This window comes from Sporobolomyces salmoneus (genome assembly GCF_050403485.1).
Source record: "Sporobolomyces salmoneus JCM6883 DNA, S_salmoneus_JCM6883_v1_ctg1, whole genome shotgun sequence".
Lineage (NCBI taxonomy): Eukaryota > Fungi > Basidiomycota > Microbotryomycetes > Sporidiobolales > Sporidiobolaceae > Sporobolomyces > Sporobolomyces salmoneus.
In genome coordinates this window covers 573,050-592,162 of record NW_027481162.1, presented here as the reverse complement: position 1 = coordinate 592,162, position 19,113 = coordinate 573,050, and the positions used below count along the sequence as shown (strand labels likewise).

The 19,113-nt window shown below is 52.3% G+C and overlaps 8 protein-coding genes across 8 annotated transcripts; 5 read left to right on the top strand and 3 right to left on the bottom strand.

The window, feature by feature from the left end:
- Positions 1–72: 72 nt before the first annotated feature.
- JCM6883_007520 (elongation factor 2) lies at positions 73–3,292 on the bottom strand (the record flags this gene model as incomplete). The annotated part of the gene is made up of 10 exons (XM_076628351.1): positions 73–477; positions 543–637; positions 706–1,271; positions 1,349–1,974; positions 2,043–2,584; positions 2,650–2,850; positions 2,937–2,954; positions 3,019–3,029; positions 3,159–3,192; positions 3,274–3,292. The coding sequence occupies 10 exons, from the start codon at positions 3,290–3,292 to the stop codon at positions 73–75; spliced, it is 2,517 nt and encodes an 838-aa protein (XP_076491752.1).
- A 242-nt stretch (positions 3,293–3,534) lies between these two features.
- Positions 3,535–6,880, top strand: LAS21 (mannose-ethanolamine phosphotransferase LAS21; the record flags this gene model as incomplete). Its single annotated transcript, XM_076628350.1, has 15 exons — positions 3,535–3,746; positions 3,836–3,880; positions 3,944–4,247; positions 4,304–4,458; positions 4,518–4,650; positions 4,716–4,757; positions 4,816–4,961; positions 5,023–5,075; positions 5,134–5,297; positions 5,350–5,624; positions 5,685–5,767; positions 5,832–5,929; positions 6,039–6,237; positions 6,295–6,496; positions 6,556–6,880. The coding sequence occupies 15 exons, from the start codon at positions 3,535–3,537 to the stop codon at positions 6,878–6,880; spliced, it is 2,436 nt and encodes an 811-aa protein (XP_076491751.1).
- Positions 6,881–7,382: 502 nt separating this feature from the next.
- Positions 7,383–9,350, top strand: JCM6883_007518 (uncharacterized protein; the record flags this gene model as incomplete). The annotated part of the gene is made up of 7 exons (XM_076628349.1): positions 7,383–7,448; positions 7,511–7,585; positions 7,644–7,736; positions 7,806–8,663; positions 8,745–8,959; positions 9,044–9,149; positions 9,249–9,350. 7 exons carry the CDS (start codon positions 7,383–7,385, stop codon positions 9,348–9,350), a joined length of 1,515 nt encoding a protein of 504 aa, XP_076491750.1.
- Positions 9,351–9,623: 273 nt separating this feature from the next.
- On the bottom strand, positions 9,624–11,061 carry JCM6883_007517 (uncharacterized protein; the record flags this gene model as incomplete). The annotated part of the gene is made up of 2 exons (XM_076628348.1): positions 9,624–10,973; positions 11,047–11,061. 2 exons carry the CDS (start codon positions 11,059–11,061, stop codon positions 9,624–9,626), a joined length of 1,365 nt encoding a protein of 454 aa, XP_076491749.1.
- Positions 11,062–11,395: 334 nt separating this feature from the next.
- On the top strand, positions 11,396–12,568 carry JCM6883_007516 (uncharacterized protein; the record flags this gene model as incomplete). The annotated part of the gene is made up of 2 exons (XM_076628347.1): positions 11,396–11,858; positions 11,919–12,568. 2 exons carry the CDS (start codon positions 11,396–11,398, stop codon positions 12,566–12,568), a joined length of 1,113 nt encoding a protein of 370 aa, XP_076491748.1.
- Positions 12,569–12,929: 361 nt separating this feature from the next.
- Positions 12,930–15,092, top strand: RSM22 (tRNA methyltransferase RSM22; the record flags this gene model as incomplete). Its single annotated transcript, XM_076628346.1, has 5 exons — positions 12,930–13,167; positions 13,230–14,104; positions 14,176–14,242; positions 14,309–14,590; positions 14,653–15,092. The coding sequence occupies 5 exons, from the start codon at positions 12,930–12,932 to the stop codon at positions 15,090–15,092; spliced, it is 1,902 nt and encodes a 633-aa protein (XP_076491747.1).
- A 180-nt stretch (positions 15,093–15,272) lies between these two features.
- Positions 15,273–15,695, bottom strand: JCM6883_007514 (uncharacterized protein; the record flags this gene model as incomplete). The annotated part of the gene is made up of 3 exons (XM_076628345.1): positions 15,273–15,372; positions 15,442–15,532; positions 15,602–15,695. The coding sequence occupies 3 exons, from the start codon at positions 15,693–15,695 to the stop codon at positions 15,273–15,275; spliced, it is 285 nt and encodes a 94-aa protein (XP_076491746.1).
- A 148-nt stretch (positions 15,696–15,843) lies between these two features.
- Positions 15,844–19,047, top strand: JCM6883_007513 (uncharacterized protein; the record flags this gene model as incomplete). Its single annotated transcript, XM_076628344.1, has 2 exons — positions 15,844–16,105; positions 16,181–19,047. 2 exons carry the CDS (start codon positions 15,844–15,846, stop codon positions 19,045–19,047), a joined length of 3,129 nt encoding a protein of 1,042 aa, XP_076491745.1.
- Between the last annotated feature and the right edge of the window lie 66 nt (positions 19,048–19,113).

The window sequence follows — 19,113 nt, the reverse complement described above, 5'->3', positions numbered from 1 at the left end:
AGGAAGAAAGAAAGAGAAAGAGACGGTCAATAACGAGACTCGTTGAGGGAGAGAGAGTGAAAAAGTAGCTTACTAGAAGTTGTCAAGCGCAGGTACTTCGGGCTTGAGACCCTTACGAGTTCGGATTTCGGTAACGAGTTGAGCAGCCTTTCCTCCAGCCTCGAGGATGTCTCCGGGCATGGTTTGCCAGTGATCGAAGACCATTTGAGGGAAAGCTTGTCCACCAGTCGCCGCTCGGAGTTCTCCGGTGAAACCGAACGATTCGTTGACGGGAAGGTAAGCCTTGACGGTGTACATGGGAGTTCCGGGTCGTTGTTCCTCCGAGAAGACCATACCACGCTTCTTGTTGAGGGTCGAGTAGATACCTCCGAGAGCGTTTTCGGGGCATTGAACTTCGACTTGGTAGACGGGTTCTTGAAGTCCGGGCTTGGCGAGAAGCGAAGCAGCGTAGACGACACGTCGGCACGTGGGGATAAGCTGTCGCGAGAGAAGACAGTCAGTCAAGAGTCGGGAGCGAATCAAGTCGTTCGAAAAGGACTCACTTGTCCTCCTCCTCGGTGAATAGCATCAGTGTGAAGGGTGACATCGAGGATGTTGTATCGGTTGCATCGCATGATTTCCTCAGCGCAAGGTCCCTCTGAAAGAAGCAAGCGAAAAAGTCAGCAGCGAGAAACGAAGTGGGTAGAAGAAGGAGAAAAAATTCACCCTTGGTAGCCCATTGGAAAGCGGCGACACAAGAATCCTTGATTTCGTTGAGGAATTGAACTCCCTTGGTGGTATCAACGAGGAAGTTAGGTCCGGATCCATCGGGACCGAAGCACCAAATCTTCCTGGCGTCGGTGACATCCCAACCGTATTCGTCGGCGAGGACACGAGCACGAAGCTTGAAATCGTCACGGGGACCGATCTTGCCCTCCTCGACGGCCTTGGCGACTTCCTCATCGATGGGTTGAGCGGTAACGTAGAGACGGTTGTGCTTGTTTTGCGATTTCGAAAGAGCGGTCATCGAAGATTCGGCGGTAACACACTCACGGTAACCGACGACGGGAGGAGAGATCTTGAGGGGAACACCGGCGTGGTCCTCGACGAGATCCTTCAAGCAAATTTCGAGATGGAGTTCTCCAGCTCCGGCGACGATGTGCTCTCCGGTTTCCGAGATCCAGGTTTGGACACAGGGGTCGGACTTGGAGAGACGCTTGAGTCCTTCGACGAGTTTGGGGAGATCGTTGGCGTTCTTGACTTCGACAGCGACTTGAACGACAGGGGAGACGCTGAAAAGAAAATAGGAAAATCGAATCAGTTCTCTTGTTCATCGAGCGAGACTACAGAGAGTACGGCAGAGACTCACGAGAACTTCATGACACGCATGTTGTGAGCGGTGTCGGAGGTGGTGAGGGTTCCAGACTTGAGGAGGAATTGATCAACTCCGACGAGACCGACGATGTTTCCAGCGGGGCAGTCCTCGAGGGGTTCGACACGTCCTCCCATCATGAGAACGGTACGTTGGATCGACTTGACGAAGAGGTCGTCCTTCTTTCCGGGAACGTAGTTGGGTCCTTGGATTCGGATCTTGGGTCCAGACTTGACAGTTCCGGAGAAGACACGACCGAAGGCGTAGAATCGACCCTTGTCAGAGGTGGGAACCATCTTCGAGACGTAGAGCATGAGGGGAGCCTTGGCGTCGCAGTCACGGATACCGATGGCACACTCGTCGTCCATAGGTCCTTCGTAGAGGGTCTCGACTCGGTATCGTTGAGCGGTGACGGGGGAAGGAAGGTTGATGACAATCATCTCGAGGAGAGAGTCTCCGGCGGGAAGGAATTTGCGCATCATGACCTTGAGGAGGGCCTTTCCTTCGAGATCCTTCTCGTCCGAGGTGAGCTTGATGTCGAGCTTCTCGAGGAGAGTAGGGATTTGATCCTTCTTGAAGTTCATGACGGCGTCGAAGATCTTGAAGATGGGGTCGAGAACGAACTGTTGGAAATGGAGAGAGTCAGATCTTGCGGTCGAGAGAGAGAAAGAAGGAGAGAATGAAAACTGACCATGTTGAAACCACGCTCGAGGTTGTCACCGTCGGCGGAAACGGCCTTGGTCGACCACTTCTTCGTCTTGGGGTTGAAGAAGTTGTCACCCCAGAGCTTAGCCATGAGCTTTTGAGGTTGAACTCCGAACTTCTTGGCGTATCGGTTGGCGAATTGACGGAGGGTGAAGGCCCATCCGTGAAGTCCGGAACCGAAAGCGACGGTACCTTGTTCGGGGTAAACTTGAACGTCTCCGAGAGCGTCTTCGTTGTACATCGAGATGATAACGTTGACCGACTCGATGGTACGGGCAAAGGTTTGGTAGAGGTCCTCCTTTTGGATTTGGAGTTCGAGAAGGGCACGGTCGACCTTGTTGATGACGACGACGGGCTTGATTCGCTCACCAAGAGCTTGTCGGAGGACGGTTTCGGTTTGAACGCAAACTCCGTCGATGGTGTCGACGACGACGAGAGCTCCGTCGGTGACACGGAGAGCGGCGGTAACCTCGGAAGAGAAATCGACGTGACCGGGGGAATCGATAAGGTTGATCAAGAACTCTCCACCTATGAAGGAGCCGTGGTCAGCGAGTGAAACGAGAAAGGGAAAACTGAGGGAGAACGAATCTCACCATCGGTCTTTTGCTTAATATCATCAAGGTTCTCCTTAGGAAGCTCAAAGAACATCGAGATAGCAGTGGACTTGATAGTGATACCACGCTCTTGCTCATCGGAACGGGTGTCCATAGCACGCGTGTCTCCAGCTTTCGCCGAGGCGATAATTCCGGCCTTGGAGAGGAGGGAATCGGTAAGAGTCGACTTTCCGTGATCGACTGTGAGCACATGGAAGATATGAGAGAGTAAGTAGGCGTTCTGGTGCAGTTGAATCGAGTCGGGAGGGAGGAAAAGAGTGGCGCACCGTGAGCGATAACGGACACTGCAACGGGCAAACTCAGTCAGTCGATCGAAACTTTCAAGAGAGGAATCAATCCAGAACTCACTGTTTCGGATGCTGCATGATTGTAACGAGCGGTAGAGTGGAGGAAATTAAAAAAAGGGCGAGGTCGATAACTTGGTCAGCGTCTCGCTCTCCCGCTGTATCCTGGGTCGCGTGGAAGGTGTAGCTAGTCTCTGTACATACTTGCAAGGCTTGTCCATGAGGCCACGGATCTCATCTGCATCACGATGGCGAGGGAAACCGATTTAGTTGGGGACCTCAAAGTGAAAGGGATGGAGAGGACTGCTCGACTACTCACCTACGGTGAAGTTAACCATGACTGCTGTAACCTTAAGAGGAGGGGGAAAGGGGCGGAAAAAGAAGAGAGGGGGTGGAGCAACCTAAGTCCTAGGTTGGTGAAGAGGAAAGAGGGAGAGGAGGGACTTTTTTTCGGGACTCTTCTTACTCCTACCCTCGCTTTCACTATCTCGCTCTCTCGCGATAGTCGCTCCACCTCGTTCGGGATCCTCTTCCGAGTAGGCGACTGAGGTTACCAACTCGCCCGCATGCAAGTTCCGTGATGTTCTTTTCCAGCCAATCACGGTTCTCCCTCGCGATTCTCCTTTCGTCTTTCGGAATCGCCTGTTTCTTCAGAGGTTTCTTCCCACTCAAGCCCCTCGTTCCAGGCTACACGGAACCTCAACGATACAGTCCCTTCGATACCGCGAAAGGATCCGCACGAGATGAACCGTTTTCTCGTCTCGTTTTTATGCTCGTTGACGCTCTTCGAAGGTCCGTCCCAACTCGAACTCGCTCTGCTCCGTACTCGTCTCCAATATGCTCACGCTTTGCTTCGTCGCTGTCTCTTGTCGTGCTCACAGCGACTTTGCTTTCGCGCCCGAGTCGGAAATGAAATTCGTTCAATCGTGACTATCTCTCGCTCTTGCGAAAGCTCTGAGCCTGCTCACGCTCTTTCTTTTCGATCACAGCCTCATCGCCGAAGGTCACGCTCTCCCTTACACGGCCATCGCTCAACCTCCGACAGTGACGCTCCCTCGTCTCAAAGGGCTCACGACCGGCTCGAATCCGACTTTTTTGGATGCGATTCTCAACATTGCTGACGAAGGCAGTAGTTCAGCGGCTCTCGAGCATGTCGACTCGTGGGTTCGTCAACTCGTGCACCGAGACGACAAAGCGACGAAATTGGTTTTCGCCGGAGACGATACCTGGTTGAGACTGTTTCCTCCGAGCTGGTTCGACTGGAGCGAGGGAGTTAGCAGCTTCTTCGTATCAGTAAGTTCTCCTCTGCATCGTGAAATACTCTCGCGCTCATCGCGGATGCTGTCCAGGACACTCACATCGTCGATTCGAACGTCACGCGACATCTCGACTCGCTTCTCTCCGAACAAGACACACCGGCTAAGTCTCCGCCGTCCGATTGGGATGTATTGATTTTCCATTACCTCGGTCTCGATCACGTTGGTCATCTCGAGGGCCCGAAAAGGTTCGAGTTCCTCACATTTCCTTCCTTCTCGCTCATCTCTGACAATCATGCCTTTTCAGCCCACTCATGGCGCCGAAGCAACGAGAAATGGACGGCGTCCTTGAGCGACTATATCAGGCTGCGAAAGAGCGAGACGAACGAGATGGAGCGAGAACTTTGCTCGTTCTAGTAGGAGATCATGGAATGTCTGAAGTGAGTCTCGCGGCTCTGTCTCTCCTTCTGACCTCGCGAGTTGACGAAATTGTTCATTGTATTAGAGCGGGAATCATGGTGGGTCAACCGAGAGCGAAACTTCTTCGGTACGTCCCGTCCGCTTTCGTTTCTTCCGTTTCGACTTCCCCAATTTCGCATCTCCAGGCTCTACTTCTCGCCGCTCCCTCACTTCACGCCAAGTCTACTCCCGACCACCCGCACCGTCACAGCCAGTACCGCTACCACGAAGTCGTCCAGCAAGTCGATCTCGTGCCGACTTTGAGCGTTCTCTTCGATCTCGGTATTCCAAAGTGAGTGACCGAGTTCGTCACACTGTCTCGATACTGATCATCCCCGTCCTCTGCTCGACAGAAACTCGATGGGCCGGCTGATCGCTTCTGCAGTACAGCGGTTAAGACCCTCTGGTGAGTCTGGACACTTTTGAGCTCGAGAACAAAGTTGACGGCAACTTTCGTTATGCAGCTTTCGCTCATGGGCTTATCGAGAACGTCAAACAAATGACCGACGTCCTCGAAGCTGCTGGTGTCGACAGTAATGCGCTACTTTGTCGCGCCGCAAATCGTTTCGGTCGACCCTGCGACGGATCAATCTCGACGTCAGACATCGATGTCGATTCGGGCTCGCTCGTGAGTTTGACTTTGTATTTAGCGAGGATCTGTGCTGACCTATAAGTGACAGTTCCTCGAATTAGCGCAAGACGAGCTACTCGTTTCGTTCGGAAACTACCGAATGAACTACCTGATCGCCGCTATCCTCGCCTTCACCGTCTCGTCTATCGCATTCGTTGCATCATCTATTGGAGAAGCGCGAAAGGAGGATACAAGAACGACAAACCTGATCGGTCTCGCTGTCATCGCTCACTGCCTTTCATTCTTTGCGACTAGCTTCATCGAGGAGGAACACGAGTTCTGGTTCTTCGTTACAATCACAGCTTGTATACTAAGCAGTCTAGGGTGCGTGGGTCCTCTTACCTGGTCTCCTGCAAAGCTAACGGGTTCAGACCTTGATCTCAGTTCGAAACGAAGTTTGCGGGATCGACTCGGTTGCCTTTCTGTGGCTGCTGTGATCAGAGTCATGCGAGGCTGGGCACACAACGGTAAGTACTCGACAATCTACTGCCCGTAGACGAGTGTGCAAATCAGCTTCTCGTTATCTCTCAGGTCAGAAGGACTTTCCAAATTCCTCCATGTCATCCTACCTCGCGCAGCATTCAACAACGACAACCCTTCTCGTTTATACAACATACCTCTCGGTCACGGTTATACCTCTCTGGAGCCTCGTCTCAGCTTCACGGATAGTCTCGAAACTCAAGCTCTCGCCAGCTCAACTTTTTCCGAAAGCGATCTCTTTCGCCATTCTCGCTACAGGCGATTGCCGGAGTTCTCTTCAAGATATCTACGGACGGTTCGAAAGTCTCGAGCAGACTTGAGGAAGCTCTTCAATCTTTCGGTGTCGAAGAATCGTCAACTTTGGCAAGAATTGGATATGTCTTAGGGGGATTCAGCTGGCTCATCGCGACGATTGTGAGACGACACCTACCTATTGAAGCTCGAAAGCATCTCGACAGTGAGTTGGATCTCCGTTTCATCATTCTTCGCACGCTGACCAAAGATTCATTCGCAGCTGTTCGATTATCGACCCTTTCCTTACTCCTCATGTCCCTCACGCGAAGCACCAATATACCCCTCTTCCTTCTATTCTGGGTTCAGCATTTCGCCCTCGTTCAGCTCGCACCCTCGATCTCTCCGATCTATTTCGCATTCCTTTCGGTCGCATTTCAATTCTGCTCATTCTTTGCACTCGGTGGCTCTAACTCGCTCGCAACGTAAGCTCCTCATAGCTCTCTACCGATCACTGCTGACACGCCGCGTGGCTATCGAACAGAGTCGATCTTTCGCAAGCCTACAACGGACTCGATTCCTACTCTTTCGTCCTCGTTGGACTCCTCACCTACGTCTCCAATTTCTCCGGTCCCATCTTCTTTGCATTCTCCTCTCGAGCGCTACTGCCTTCGCGTTCCAGTCATACGATCTTCACGACGACCTTTTTCGCACTTTCGCTTTCGACGCTCGCAATCTCAGCAGTTCATTTCCGATACCACCTATTCGCATTCACTGTCTTCTCACCAGCTGTGCTATATAGAGGAGGATGGTGGATCTCGGTACACTTGATTACGAACGAAGTCTTGTCGAGGTTGTTTATGTATTGAAACTTTTATCCATGAAGAAGATGGCTTCACCCTCGAGCAGCACAACCAGGCGATCAGAGACTTCGCTGCCGTCATCCTATGAGATGGACCGGCCGGAGCCAGCTCGAGAGCGCGAGGAGACAGCAGAAGACGCTTTTGAAGGTGGTCCGTTCGTTCGTCTCCTTTTGCCTCGCCATGCACCACTCAAGCCCCTTTTGTCTACAGGAGCACGAGCTGGTTCCGCTCACGTCGGTACCACACGATTGACCTGTTTGCGAACTCCAGACTACAGATTCAGAAAGCTCGTACCAGAATCAGGTCTTTGCGAACTCTTGCTTCCTCACGTCGCTTCGTCGCACTCCACCCTCTCGCCTCGATGCAAAGGTAGCAACATCTTCGAGACACTGCCGAGTCCTCAGTCGCAAGTCTCGCCTCTCATCGCGCCATTCTCCCGACCTCCGATCAACGTACAAATCCTCCTCTCTTCTCGCTGCTACACACTCTCGGATACTAGAGAAAGATCATGAGCAGCCTACGGTCAGCTGGGGCGAGGACTCCACGGCGCTCCCTGTTCTCTCGGCTTGTTCTCGTAAGTTCTGATCGTTACTCAACTTTGGGCTTGATCGCGAGTCTCTGACGCCAGTGCTACAGACTACGAGGAAGTATGGACTATTAGGATTCACGGCCTTCGGTGGCCCGACAGCGAACATCGTCTACATTCGCAGAGTGAGCCTCTTCCGCTCGAAACTTTCGGCTGCAGCTCAAACAACCCGCCTCTGAGTAGATCTTCGTCACGAAGGAGGGATGGATCGATGACGAGACGTTCAACGACCTGTTAGCGTTGGGGAATGCTCTCCCAGGCCCTGGGTTCTCTCAGGTGGGTCAATTCGAAACGAAAAGTTCGCTCTATCTCGTCGCAAAAGCTCACTCGCATCCAGCTATATAGCTCGCCTTCGCCATCTCATGTCTCCACGACGGAACCCTCTGCGGCTTGTGGTCATTCGTCCTCCTCACGGCACCAGGCGCGATCTTCGTGACAGCTGCAGGCTTTGGAGTTCAACAGATTCCCTCGACTTTACCTGGAATCGTCTTCGCTCTCTTCACCGGAATCAACGCAGCGACGGTCGGACTCGTCGCTCTCGCAGCCCATCGACTCTCGAACAAGGTCGTGACTGATCAGGCGACACGAGTTTTACTACTGCTCTCTGGTGCGATCGCGAGTTGCTACGAATCTCAATGGCTGTACCCGGTTCTCATGGTCGCTGGAGGACTCACAACGCTACTCGTCGATCGCTTTAACCTGTACCAGGCTCAGCAGATCCTCAAGAAATCGAACACTGCGAAATCCCCTCCCGTCACAGTCATTCAGCCTGAAGAAATCGAAATGCAGCTACCTCGACCAGTTCCTCGAGTAGCATCCAAGTCGAATCTGCACGAATCGATGGGTACCACGGCAACGCTCAGAAGAACATTCACAAATCGCTCTGAATCGATTGAACGATATCCGACTCCTTCGCTCGAACGTGAAGGGCACCGCGAAGAAGAAGAGTCAACACCGGTGGAAGAAGAGGAGACCTACTTTACTCTGACGGTCAAACAAGGTCTACTGATGTGCGTCTCGGTTTCGTCTAAATTTACATGTATCGTCGCTGGTGCTGATGGAAATCTACCTCTACATCACCACAGAGCTGCAGCATTCTTCGTTATATTCATCACAATGCTGGCAACTCGCGGAGCGATGAAAGAAAGCTACAAAGAGCTGGACTTTGCTACAAATCTCCTGCTTGCGGGAACGATCATTTTCGTAAGTTCACCTTCCTCCTACTCCTTTCCTCTCTGTCTTTCACCTTACCGTCACGCTGACGTCTAAATCGAATGCGCCTAGGGAGGAGGACCAGTCGTCATTCCGCTACTAAGAGGCTACGTTGTCGATCCCGGATACGTCTCTCCTCGAGATTTCCTTCTGGGTTTCGCTATCCAGCAAGCCTGTCCCGGTCCGCTCTTCTCGTTCACCGCCTATCTCGGAGTCTTGGTCTTCTCGAGCTCGACGGCCTCGAGTTTAGGAGGAGCATTGCTAGGAGTCTTGTCCATCTTTCTACCGTGAGTGCTCCTCTCTTTACGCCGTGGACCATCCTTCCTCTTTTGGCGATTCTACTAACAACCCGAATGTCCTCATGCTTGTAGGGGAATCATGCTCAAACTAGCATTCCTGCCGCTCTACCAACGCTGGAAGACAGCAACTCTGGTTCGATCAATTCTGAGAGGGTTCAACGCTGCCGCGGTAGGACTCGTAAGTACAATCTTTCCCACGCTTAGCTTCCCTTCGCTCGGACGGGTGTGCGCTCTTGGAGACTTCGAACCAAGCTCATCTTTCGTCGACGATTTCCAGATTTACTCGGCCATATACCGCTTGTTCCGAGTCGGCTTCATCGAGGCCGCACCGATTTCTTCAGCAACGTCCGATGGAGCGATATCAAGATCCCTGGATTAAGACGGGTTTTGGGTCAGCACCGCAGCGACATCCTTCGTTGCCGTTCAATGGTTCAGAGTGCCGACTCCGGTTGCGATAGCTGCTGGAGCGATAGGAGGAAGGGCTTGGTATGGTGTTGTGAATGCATAGTGCGGCCAAATCGGCAACTGTTCGAGCTGAATTCGAAACAATTCCTCTCCTACTGAGGCACGACGCAGAGAAGAGAAATCTTGGAGTATTGCACAGTATCAGTCTCAAGCGAGCTTCATCATTCCGACCTTTCAGCGTCTTTTCTTAGCCGCATTCGTATCCCTCTCCGTACTCTTCCCAACCTCCGCAACATTCGTTCTCGTACTCTGCCTCGTCCAAGTCGTCCAACTCGTCCTCCCACTTATCGAGAACTCCAATCGCTTCGACTGCCGTACCTTCGATTACGATTCCAATCTTGCGAGCCTCGTTCATAAACTCGATCAATTTCTTCTCGCTGAATTCTTTCGACCATTCGGGTAAGATCCAGTCGGGGTGAGGCGCAAGTTCCTCAGTATCTTCGTCCCAGTAAGATCCATCTTCCCAGATCAAAGTGCCAATTTCACCCTCGACATTGTTGAAAGTAATCGTTTTGAGCGACTCGAGTTTTTCTTGACCCATAACGACTTTCTTGAGTTCTTCGAGAGAGACTTTGGCCTCCTCAGAGAAGGTGAGACATTCGAGGTGAGGGAGCGAGCGGAGAGAAGCGTAGAAGGAGGGAGAGAGGGTCGGAACGGTTCCTCCGAGATCCAATTCTGAGAGGTTGGGGAACTTCTCGAGCTTGTCCATCAAGTTTCCTACCGACGGAGCTCCATCCGGCGCTTGACGTTCGAGGCTGAGGCATTGAATCAATTCCGCGTCGCAGACGTGATCGAGGAGATCGTAGAGACGAGATTCGGTCGAGGTATCGCGAAGGGAGAGACCGAAGAGCGGGGTGAGACAGCCAATGAGGTGTTTGACCGACGTCGGACTTGAGCTGAGGGGTCCAGAGAGGGTAATTTCGTCGATTTGAGTGTGGAGGGGGAAAGAGGGGACTTGGTCTTTCGAGGTGAGTTGGATGCTTTTTGAAGAGCGGATGACGTTCACTTTGAAGGTGTGAAGTTCGTTGTAGTGTTGTAGCGTGTGGTAAGAGGCCGGATGGAATGGGTCGCGGAGAGAGTTGAAAGTTGAAGAGAGAGAAAGGATTCGGAGGTTGGGGAAGGAAGTCGCTGCGACGGTCGGATCGAGTACGAGACGAGCGATTCGATCCGTTCCGGTGATGACCAAGCTCCTGACTTCGACGAGCTTCTCGAAAAGTTGCTTGACTTGTTTGTTCGAAGGCGAATGAGGATCTTTCGCTTCACGATTGAATCTCTTCTTCCTTTCGGCTTCCTCAGGTTCGACGTGCACGTGGATGATTTTGATGCATTCTGCGAGTTCAGCACGATCCTTGACGAATCCGCAAAGGACCCCGAGATCTTCGAAAGAACGCAGACAAAGCGTGCGGAAGAGAGGTTTTTGCTGAAATGGGAGGAGCGATTCGGAGAGAGGACCCAAAAAGGGACCGTTCGATTGTTGTACTTGGAGGAAGATGTCCTCGATGAGCTCAGGTGGTAATAAAGAGAGGTAGTCGATGTTCTGAAGAAAGGAACGGAAGCGAGGGGGAACGTGAGGAGGAACGGGTCTTGGTAGTCGTGGGTGCGAGACTCACCTTTGGTATACTCATGTCCACTACACTCGCACTCTGGGCTATTCTCGTATCGGTTCAGAGGTGTTGTGTCGTTTCGAAGTGAAGGGAAAGAGGGAGAAAGAAACGAGACGACTCTTGCTCTTCTACCTCTCACTCGAAGAACGACCGACAACATAGGAGTCACAGGAAGCCTCTGAATCGTCTACCTGCTGCCGCTACGCTCATCAAGGTTAGTTCTATCTCGCAATTCTCATCTCCCACTTTCTCATCTCGGATCGCTTCCTGCTCGACCCTGTCGAGTCTGACGGGGTAGGCTTGAGCTCCCAATCACTCATCAGCCTTGATCCTACGTATTGCAGGACAATTCAGTATGACCGACATCGTTCCTGCGACTCTCGCTACTCTCCCCTCTCACTCTTCCCCTCCCTCTCTCACCACCTCTTCCTCCTTCTCGAAACTCCCGACTGAGCTCATTCAACACATCATCGAATCTGCCATTCCTCTTCAATACCACTCCGAGACTTACAATTCGCGCCAAAAAATACTGCGTTCCTTCTGCCTCGTCTCGAAACTTTTCTACGAGATAGCCCGTCCCCTTCTATTCGCCATTGTCGTAACTCGAACCGTCGGGGATTCGAAGGCCTGGAAGGCCTTCGATGCAGGAGCAGAGCGAAGACATCTCGGCTCGGTCGAGGAACTCAATCTATGGGGATCGAACTCCTGCGTCTTTGATTGGCCTCGGTATACGACTCTACGTCTGCTCGTCATCAGTGGGTTCGATGTCGATGCCGTCTTTGGTGGGATTGATCTTGCTAATTTTGCTCCATTGCCGAGTACGTGAATCTATTCTGATCAACACGTCTCGCAGCTGAATGATTATTCTTCCGCTGTAGACTTGACGACCCTGCGCTTGAACGACGTTCTCCTACGAGTCACAACAACTTCCTTCGTACTACCTCGCCTTCGGGAGCTCGAGCTCTGCGACACGTATGTCGCGCAAACGAACACTCTTACTCCCTTGTCACTACCTGCTCTGCGATACCTTTTCTATTCCCCGTTGTCGTCAGCATCATCTCTCGACAGCGTCACATTCCTGTCCTCCCTCGCACCTCAGCTCGAGCTCGCCTCGCTCGACTATGACATCGCAGAACTTTTACAGCCCGAGGTGTTGAAGAAACTGGATCCCATCACTCTCTGGAACATCAAGATGGTTTCTTTCGAGGCGCTCAGCGTGGACGAAACTCCTGTCTCCTACCTCCGACTCGAACATTACATCTCTCCTGAGTATATCGGCCGGAAGCTGGAAAATGCTCCATCACTCCGCCCAGCCCTTCTATATGTCGCCGAGCGGGGTCTCAACACCGTCATCAAGCCCGACTATCGCGTCACGGAGAAGGCGGAATTCGCATCTGCGTGTGAAGAGCTAGGTATTCGAGTCGTTTGGGAAGATCTCGTGGACGAAAGGCATTACGGCCAGTTCTCAACGAACTTTAGGGAGCGCGTGGAGAGGCAGAGGATCGATTGCGATGGGGCAAAATCGTGAAGAAGGTATCGAGCATGGCGAAAGAAAGAGGACTGTACGTAGGAGGAGAAGAAGACTGAAATGGACGTGTATAGCTCACTTCGGGTTGATGAATCACGAGAAAAAGGGATCTTTTGGGGCTTGTATCGTGGTCGTTCAGGCTCCACTGCAAGGTCTCGGGCGTCATGCCTCCAAGAGCTAGCTAGTCATCAGCGAAAGAGAGAGAGAACATTATCGAACTGGAATCCCTGTTGACGCGAATCGTATGCTTCAACGCGCTTCGAAGTGTATCTGCCATGTCGTCCAAGTCTGCATCAGAAAGAGCTGAGTTTGACGTTGACTTTCGCTCAACTTCCCAGGCTTTGACTTTTACTTTCCATCCATGCTCGTTCGCACCGCCCGCACGAAAGCGCTTCTCGGCACTCGAGGGGCTTCCGGCAAGGCTCTCGACCGACTACTACTTGACATCCATGCCGCCCACAACGCAGATCAGCAGAGAGGAGGAGAAGAGAGTGCAGCGCCGATCGAGAAATCTCCAGCAGCTCAACTAGGAGAGACTATGAGAGGGGACGTAGTATTACCTAGGGAGCTACAGACTGCTGTCAACGCAGTAGTAGACTGTAAGTCAGCTCTCCTCTTGTCCTTTCTCCGATGAAAGATCTAAACTTCTTTTCTGCCACAGCGATCGAGGACAAGTCGATATTGCGCAATACTGCATTAGATCTATACGCTCATCTTCGCAAGACGACCGCTATCCTCTCACCTCCCGCCTCTTACCGAGAAAAGCAAGCTCTCACTCTCAATTACGATGAAGATGTTTCTCTCGCCTACCTCGCCGGCTTGATGCCTTCAGTCTACGCTGCTACGCTCAACGTACTCTCAACGACAAAGTCCCGACTCGACAGTCTCAAAGGAGCTGAGGGAGAAGAATGGGACCCGGATCGAATTTTGGATTTCGGAAGTGGAACTGGATCAGCTGCATGGGCGTTCGAGGAAGTGTTTGGAGTAGCGAAACGGGACGGTACGGCGAGGGAATACGTCGGTCTAGACGCGAGCCGGGAGATGGTCGAACTTTCGAGTGGAATCTTCGGAGCGTTTCCTCTGCGAAGAACGGACGACGGTCAACCCGGCACTCAAGCGACCTCGACTCGACTCGACGCAAAATCTCATCAAATGGCATTACCGGCATCGGCATCTTCTCTCGCAAAACTACAAATCTCCTCGAAATCCTCAGAAACGAAAAAGACAATCGCTCTCGCCGCGTTCTTGTTAGGAGATCTACCGACGAAGGAAAAGAGGAAGGAACTCATCAAAGCGATGTGGCAATCTGGAGCGGAAGTTCTGATCGTGATTGATCGAGGAACTCCAGCCGGAAGTAGGATCGTAATCGAGGCGAGGGAACAACTTTTGGGGCTCGGAAGAAGGGAATTCTCGAGGGCGGTCGCGAACGAGATCGACCCTGAACTTGCCGTCGAGGGTCTCGAGATCGTCGTCGATCCTGAAGTCGCTGCGGAGGTGGAGGTTGATCCGGCTTTAGGTTCTCATGTCATCGCTCCTGTACGTTCTCCTTCCTGCCCTCAAGCGGCCCTCCCTTAGAGACGCCCGACTGACCTGCGTTCCCTCTGTAGTGCCCTCATGACAAACCCTGTCCGCTTCATCATGTCACGAAAGCCTTCTGTCACTTTTCGCAACGAGGTGAGCTTGTCTCCCCGTTGTCTGTCTTTGCTAGAACGCTTCTGACACACTCTGCACGCTCTATAGTACAAACTCCACCATTCCTCCGACTAACGAAACACACGACACGAGGAGAAGACGACGCGAAATTCTCCTACGTTGTCGTTCGTCGGGGTCAAAGACCAGTTTCTTCACCGACGTCTTCCTCGTTCTCGAACCTCATGGCTGAGCTCGATCAAACAGTCGAAGGACAGGAAGAGACTGGCGCCGACGCGAAAGAAGAAACTCGGACGATGGAGTGGCCGAGACTGATCGCTCCTCCTCTCAAGCGTTCTGGTCATGTCATTCTCGAAGTCTGCTCTGCATCAGGTACGCCTAACTTCTCTTACAGCTCACTCGAGTGTCTCATCGCTCACCGCGACTCTCTCTAGGTGAAATTGAACGACATACGATTCCGAAATCTCAAGGTCGACAAGAATATTACGATGCTCGGAAATCTGCATGGGGCGACTTATTCCCTCACGCTCCCAAGAACGGTCCACAACCTTCCCCGTCGACTTCAACCTCCCTCCCAACTGCTCCTGTACCGGCAAGCAATCTCGTCACGGACGACATCGGGAAACCGAAGAACAAATTCGGGGGAAGTTTCAAAGGGAGGAGTAACAAGGCGGCGAGGGAACACGGAAAACGCGAAGCGAGGGGTATGAGAGAAGTTGAGACGGGAAGGAAAGGGAGAAGGGATAGAAGGGAAGATGCGAGGTTGAGGAAAACAGGACTTTGGGATGATCATAAGTCGTCCGCATCGGATGGAGGCGTCAAGGAGTATAATGTCGAACTGGGGGATGATGGAGAGTTCAAAGTGGTTCATTAGGACTTTAGAGATTCGAACTGTTGTTGTTTGACCAAGCTTTACGCAACTCGCTCTCCGTTCTCCTAGACGCGAGGACTGCTTGTGAGACTGCGAGTGCGATGTTCGTTACAATATCGATGTACAGGAACTGCTGAGGTAATAGATAGACAATACAAGAGGCGAGGACAGCGTGAACAGCGCTCAAGACGAAGACGAGTCTGCTGGACCCATCGATATCCCTCGATTTGCGTTCTCTTGGAACCACTTTCGTTTCGCTGCGTCGAGCTTTTCTTCCGACATGCTGTTAGCAATGAATTGGAGCTTGTCAGCGAGGGTCTCGGGCAGTGCGAGGAAGCAAATTGCGACGAACTGAGGTTTCATACAATTCTGCATCGCCTTGAAAGGTCCCCGACACGCCCAACTGACCGAAATTGTACGTCCAGCTGCGCAATCAGTGAACTCTGTGCGTCGATGCGTGGGATCAGCTGGAGGAGAGAGCCGAAAGGGAGGGATAGAAGAGGGAAACGGACCTCGGACGACTTCATCGCACTGCTTGATCGCTTGACTCTTGCATTCCGCAATAATCTTCTCCTCTTCTTTCCGACTGAGGGCGTAGCGAGACATTAGGGAGTTGTTGGGTCAAAGGAAAGAAGCGAACTTTCGGATCGGAGGTTCGCTTTCATCCTCAACCTTCGCCCTATTCTATCTCAGTGTGAGCATTGTAGAAAGTTTTGGTAAGCTCATTCGACGCTAGCACAGGCCGCACGAGCTCATGGAAGCTGATGCTCGCGAATTCATCTGCAGATCTCTCGACTTTCTCGACTTCCGCTTCTCCCCTCTCTTCTCGCTCGATAGGTCTGGGAAAGACTGGATGATCACTCGAACATGCTCTTCAGCGCTCAAGCATATCAACCGTGCCCAAAGAGCTGAAGTCACAGCTGCTCTCGCCCAATTACCAGCTTTCCTCGTTCCCTCCTTCTCGCAACCTCAGAAAGATCAGACAGTATCGGGGAATAGGCGGAGAACCTATACCAGTGCGAGGCTTTCATCTTGTAAGCAGTTCTCGCTGTGAAACCTGAAACTTCGTGAACTGAGCGCTCTCTCGATAGCTTCTTCACAACGTCCTGCACCTCTCCCTTCTTCCCCGACCTCATCATCTTTCCCTCTTGTTCAACGACGACGTAGCTATGCGACCGCCGCAGCCCGACCCGTTCAGATCGCAGAGAGGGATTCGTTAGAAGCACGGAATAACGAAAGACTGTCAGGGGATAGAAAAGGAAAGGGAAAGGCGACGCTAGATGACTCAGCTGGGGAAAAGATCAGTCAGCAGAAGGAGGAGGAGGAGGATCCCGCCGCGAACTCGAAAGCGGCGCAGGAACGGAGAACAGCAAATTACGATCCAGAAGTTCGACGTCAACTCACCCAACTCGTGATGGATCTGCCGTCGAAACCGTCTCGACAAGACCTTCTCGACGTTCGGAAAGTCATCAAATCACATGATCGACTCCACGACTCGCGGTTGATCAGAATCATCATTTCTCTCGCGATTGATCAGAAATTCTACGATCTCGCTCTTCGACTCCTCAATGAATCGGCGAAGCTCATGCTCTCGAGGGAGACGGAAACGAAACAGAGTGTCGTATGGATGTATGTCGAGGCGGCGCAACATCTAGGGAGGTTAAGGAGATGGGAATTCGTTATCGAATTGACGAATCAAGCGCTCAGCAAAGGTCTCGTTTCGGCTCCACTCTTTCACTCGAGAATGAGGGGACTCAACCGGAGGTCTCGATACGTCGACACGATTGCGACCTTCGAGCTTTACGACAAACATCGATTACCTCGAGACGGACCAGCTTACGACGAAGTGATCGAAGCTCATCTACTCAACGCCGACCTTCCGACTGCTCAAGCGGTACTCGCAGAGAAGGGGGAGAAAGGGTTTCCGACAACAGCTCAGACGTGTCTGACGTTGTTCGACGGAATGGCGTTGTATGGAGGGAACAGAGTGATGGAAGAAAAAGTATTGGCGGACGCAGATGAGGTGGATCTCAAGAAGCGGAAGGCAGTGCGACAGGATGTGAGGGTACTCAACAAGATAATGTCAGTAAGGGCTGGAAGAGACGCTGCGAGGGACGCTTTGGCAATGCTCGACTATTACAACCTCGAACGTTATCCTCCCGGTTTATTCGACCAGTTTCGACAACTCGCTCTCCCTTCCGAAGACTCCCCTCCTCCTCCGTCCCTGGGTCACTGGAAACCCTCGCCCGATCGAGCAACTATCGTCACCCTCACTGGTCTCGCCCTCCGATATCGTCGCCCAGATCTCGCTTCTGACCTCCTCTCCTCTCCCACGGCCCGCTCTCATCAGCCGAACGATCACATCGTTGCCTCCATCGTCCGAACTCTCATCACCGCAGGATCGATCTCCGCCGCAGAAGAATTCGTTTTCTGCCTTCCTGTCGGTCAAGCGAAATTCCGGAACCACACCTACCCCTCCTTCCAACCGAGCTCGTTCGTCTATGAAGTACTTCTTACCGGAATCTTGAGGTTTCGAGGACTGGCGGGAGTAAACGAATGCTTTAGACGGATGACAGAGGCGAAACTACCGCCGCTCAAAGTGACGGAAGGGTTGACGAGGGCTCTCGTGGATTACTTAGCGTTGGAGAAGATGGAGAAGCTGGGAGTATCGGCAGATTTGTTGATCAAGGTGAAGGAGATCACGGCGGGAAGGACGAAACCTACTCGGGAGAACCTCAATACGTTGTTGAAAGCGGCGTGGATGAGTGAACGACTCAGTCTACACGAATGGACGAAGATGCGCAAGTCGATCGAGAACGAATTCCCAATCCCGGCTCAAGAAGACGGCATCAAACCCCCTCAGCGACCTCTCCCTCCGATCGCTCAACTCCTCGCTCGACAAAAGCACGAATCGAAAGGATCGAATCGACGACTAAACTCCCTCGCTCAAGTTCGGGACAGTCTCATCGATCGCAACATTCGACACTCTTCCGAAACGGCGGTTCAAGTCCTTCGAAACGATCACCTCATTCGATTCATCTCTGCGAAATGGGATTACCTTCAAGCTCAAGTTCTCGACTTAGGAGTTCGACCCACGTACGATCATTTCACCGTCCTCATCCGAGCCTACCTCGTCCTCGGAGACATCAAAGGCGCCGTTCTCGCTCTCCGATACGCCCTCACCGAAGCGAAGATCGATCCTCACGTAGCACTCTACTCGACGATGATCTCGGGACTCAGTCGATTAGGACGACACGATGTCGCCTTGACGATGTACGAGGAACTTCGGGAAACTCCAGGATTGGAACCGGATCGACAATTGTTCGCTTCTCTCGCGATGAGTTGCTCTCGAATGAGGGATCTCGACGGACTCGAACGGATACTCGAAGAGATCAAAACTCTCGTCAACAAACCTCTCCCTGGCAAGAACGTCGATCCGGCGTTCCTCGCGCAAGTTCAAGTTCAAGCTCAGAATCGAAAGCGTCTCAGCAAGAAGGAGGAGGAGGAGGATTCCTCTCGTCTTCTTCCCTACGACCCTCTTCTCGACCCGTTCTTCGTCACGATCTACTATCGCACTCTCAACGTCTTGGGTCGAAACCACGACGCTCAAGTCGCGATGAGATCTTCCCTTGACCGTGGTCTCGTACCCGATCGAATCGTCTGGGAGGTCTTAGATCAGACTGGCGCATGGTTGAGATGGAAGGAAAACAAGGATCGACGGGAAAACGTCAAGGTGGAACGCTCGGAAACGAGGGATATTTGGGAAGAAAACTTCAAGCGAGTTCGCCAAATGATGAAACAGGCGAGACCGAAGGACCGACATGGGGAACTTAGGATGATTGAGCAGTACTGGGAGAAGGCGGAACGGAAAGATGTCGACGAGAAGGAATGGGCAGAGTTCTTTAGAGACTCGACGAGGCGGAGAAACCGGAAGAAGGAAACTTCTTCTTGGGCTTGATTCGTCTCTATCAATATCATATGTTCTTGTCTCTCCCTTTCTTGATGCGTCTCAACGAGAGATAGA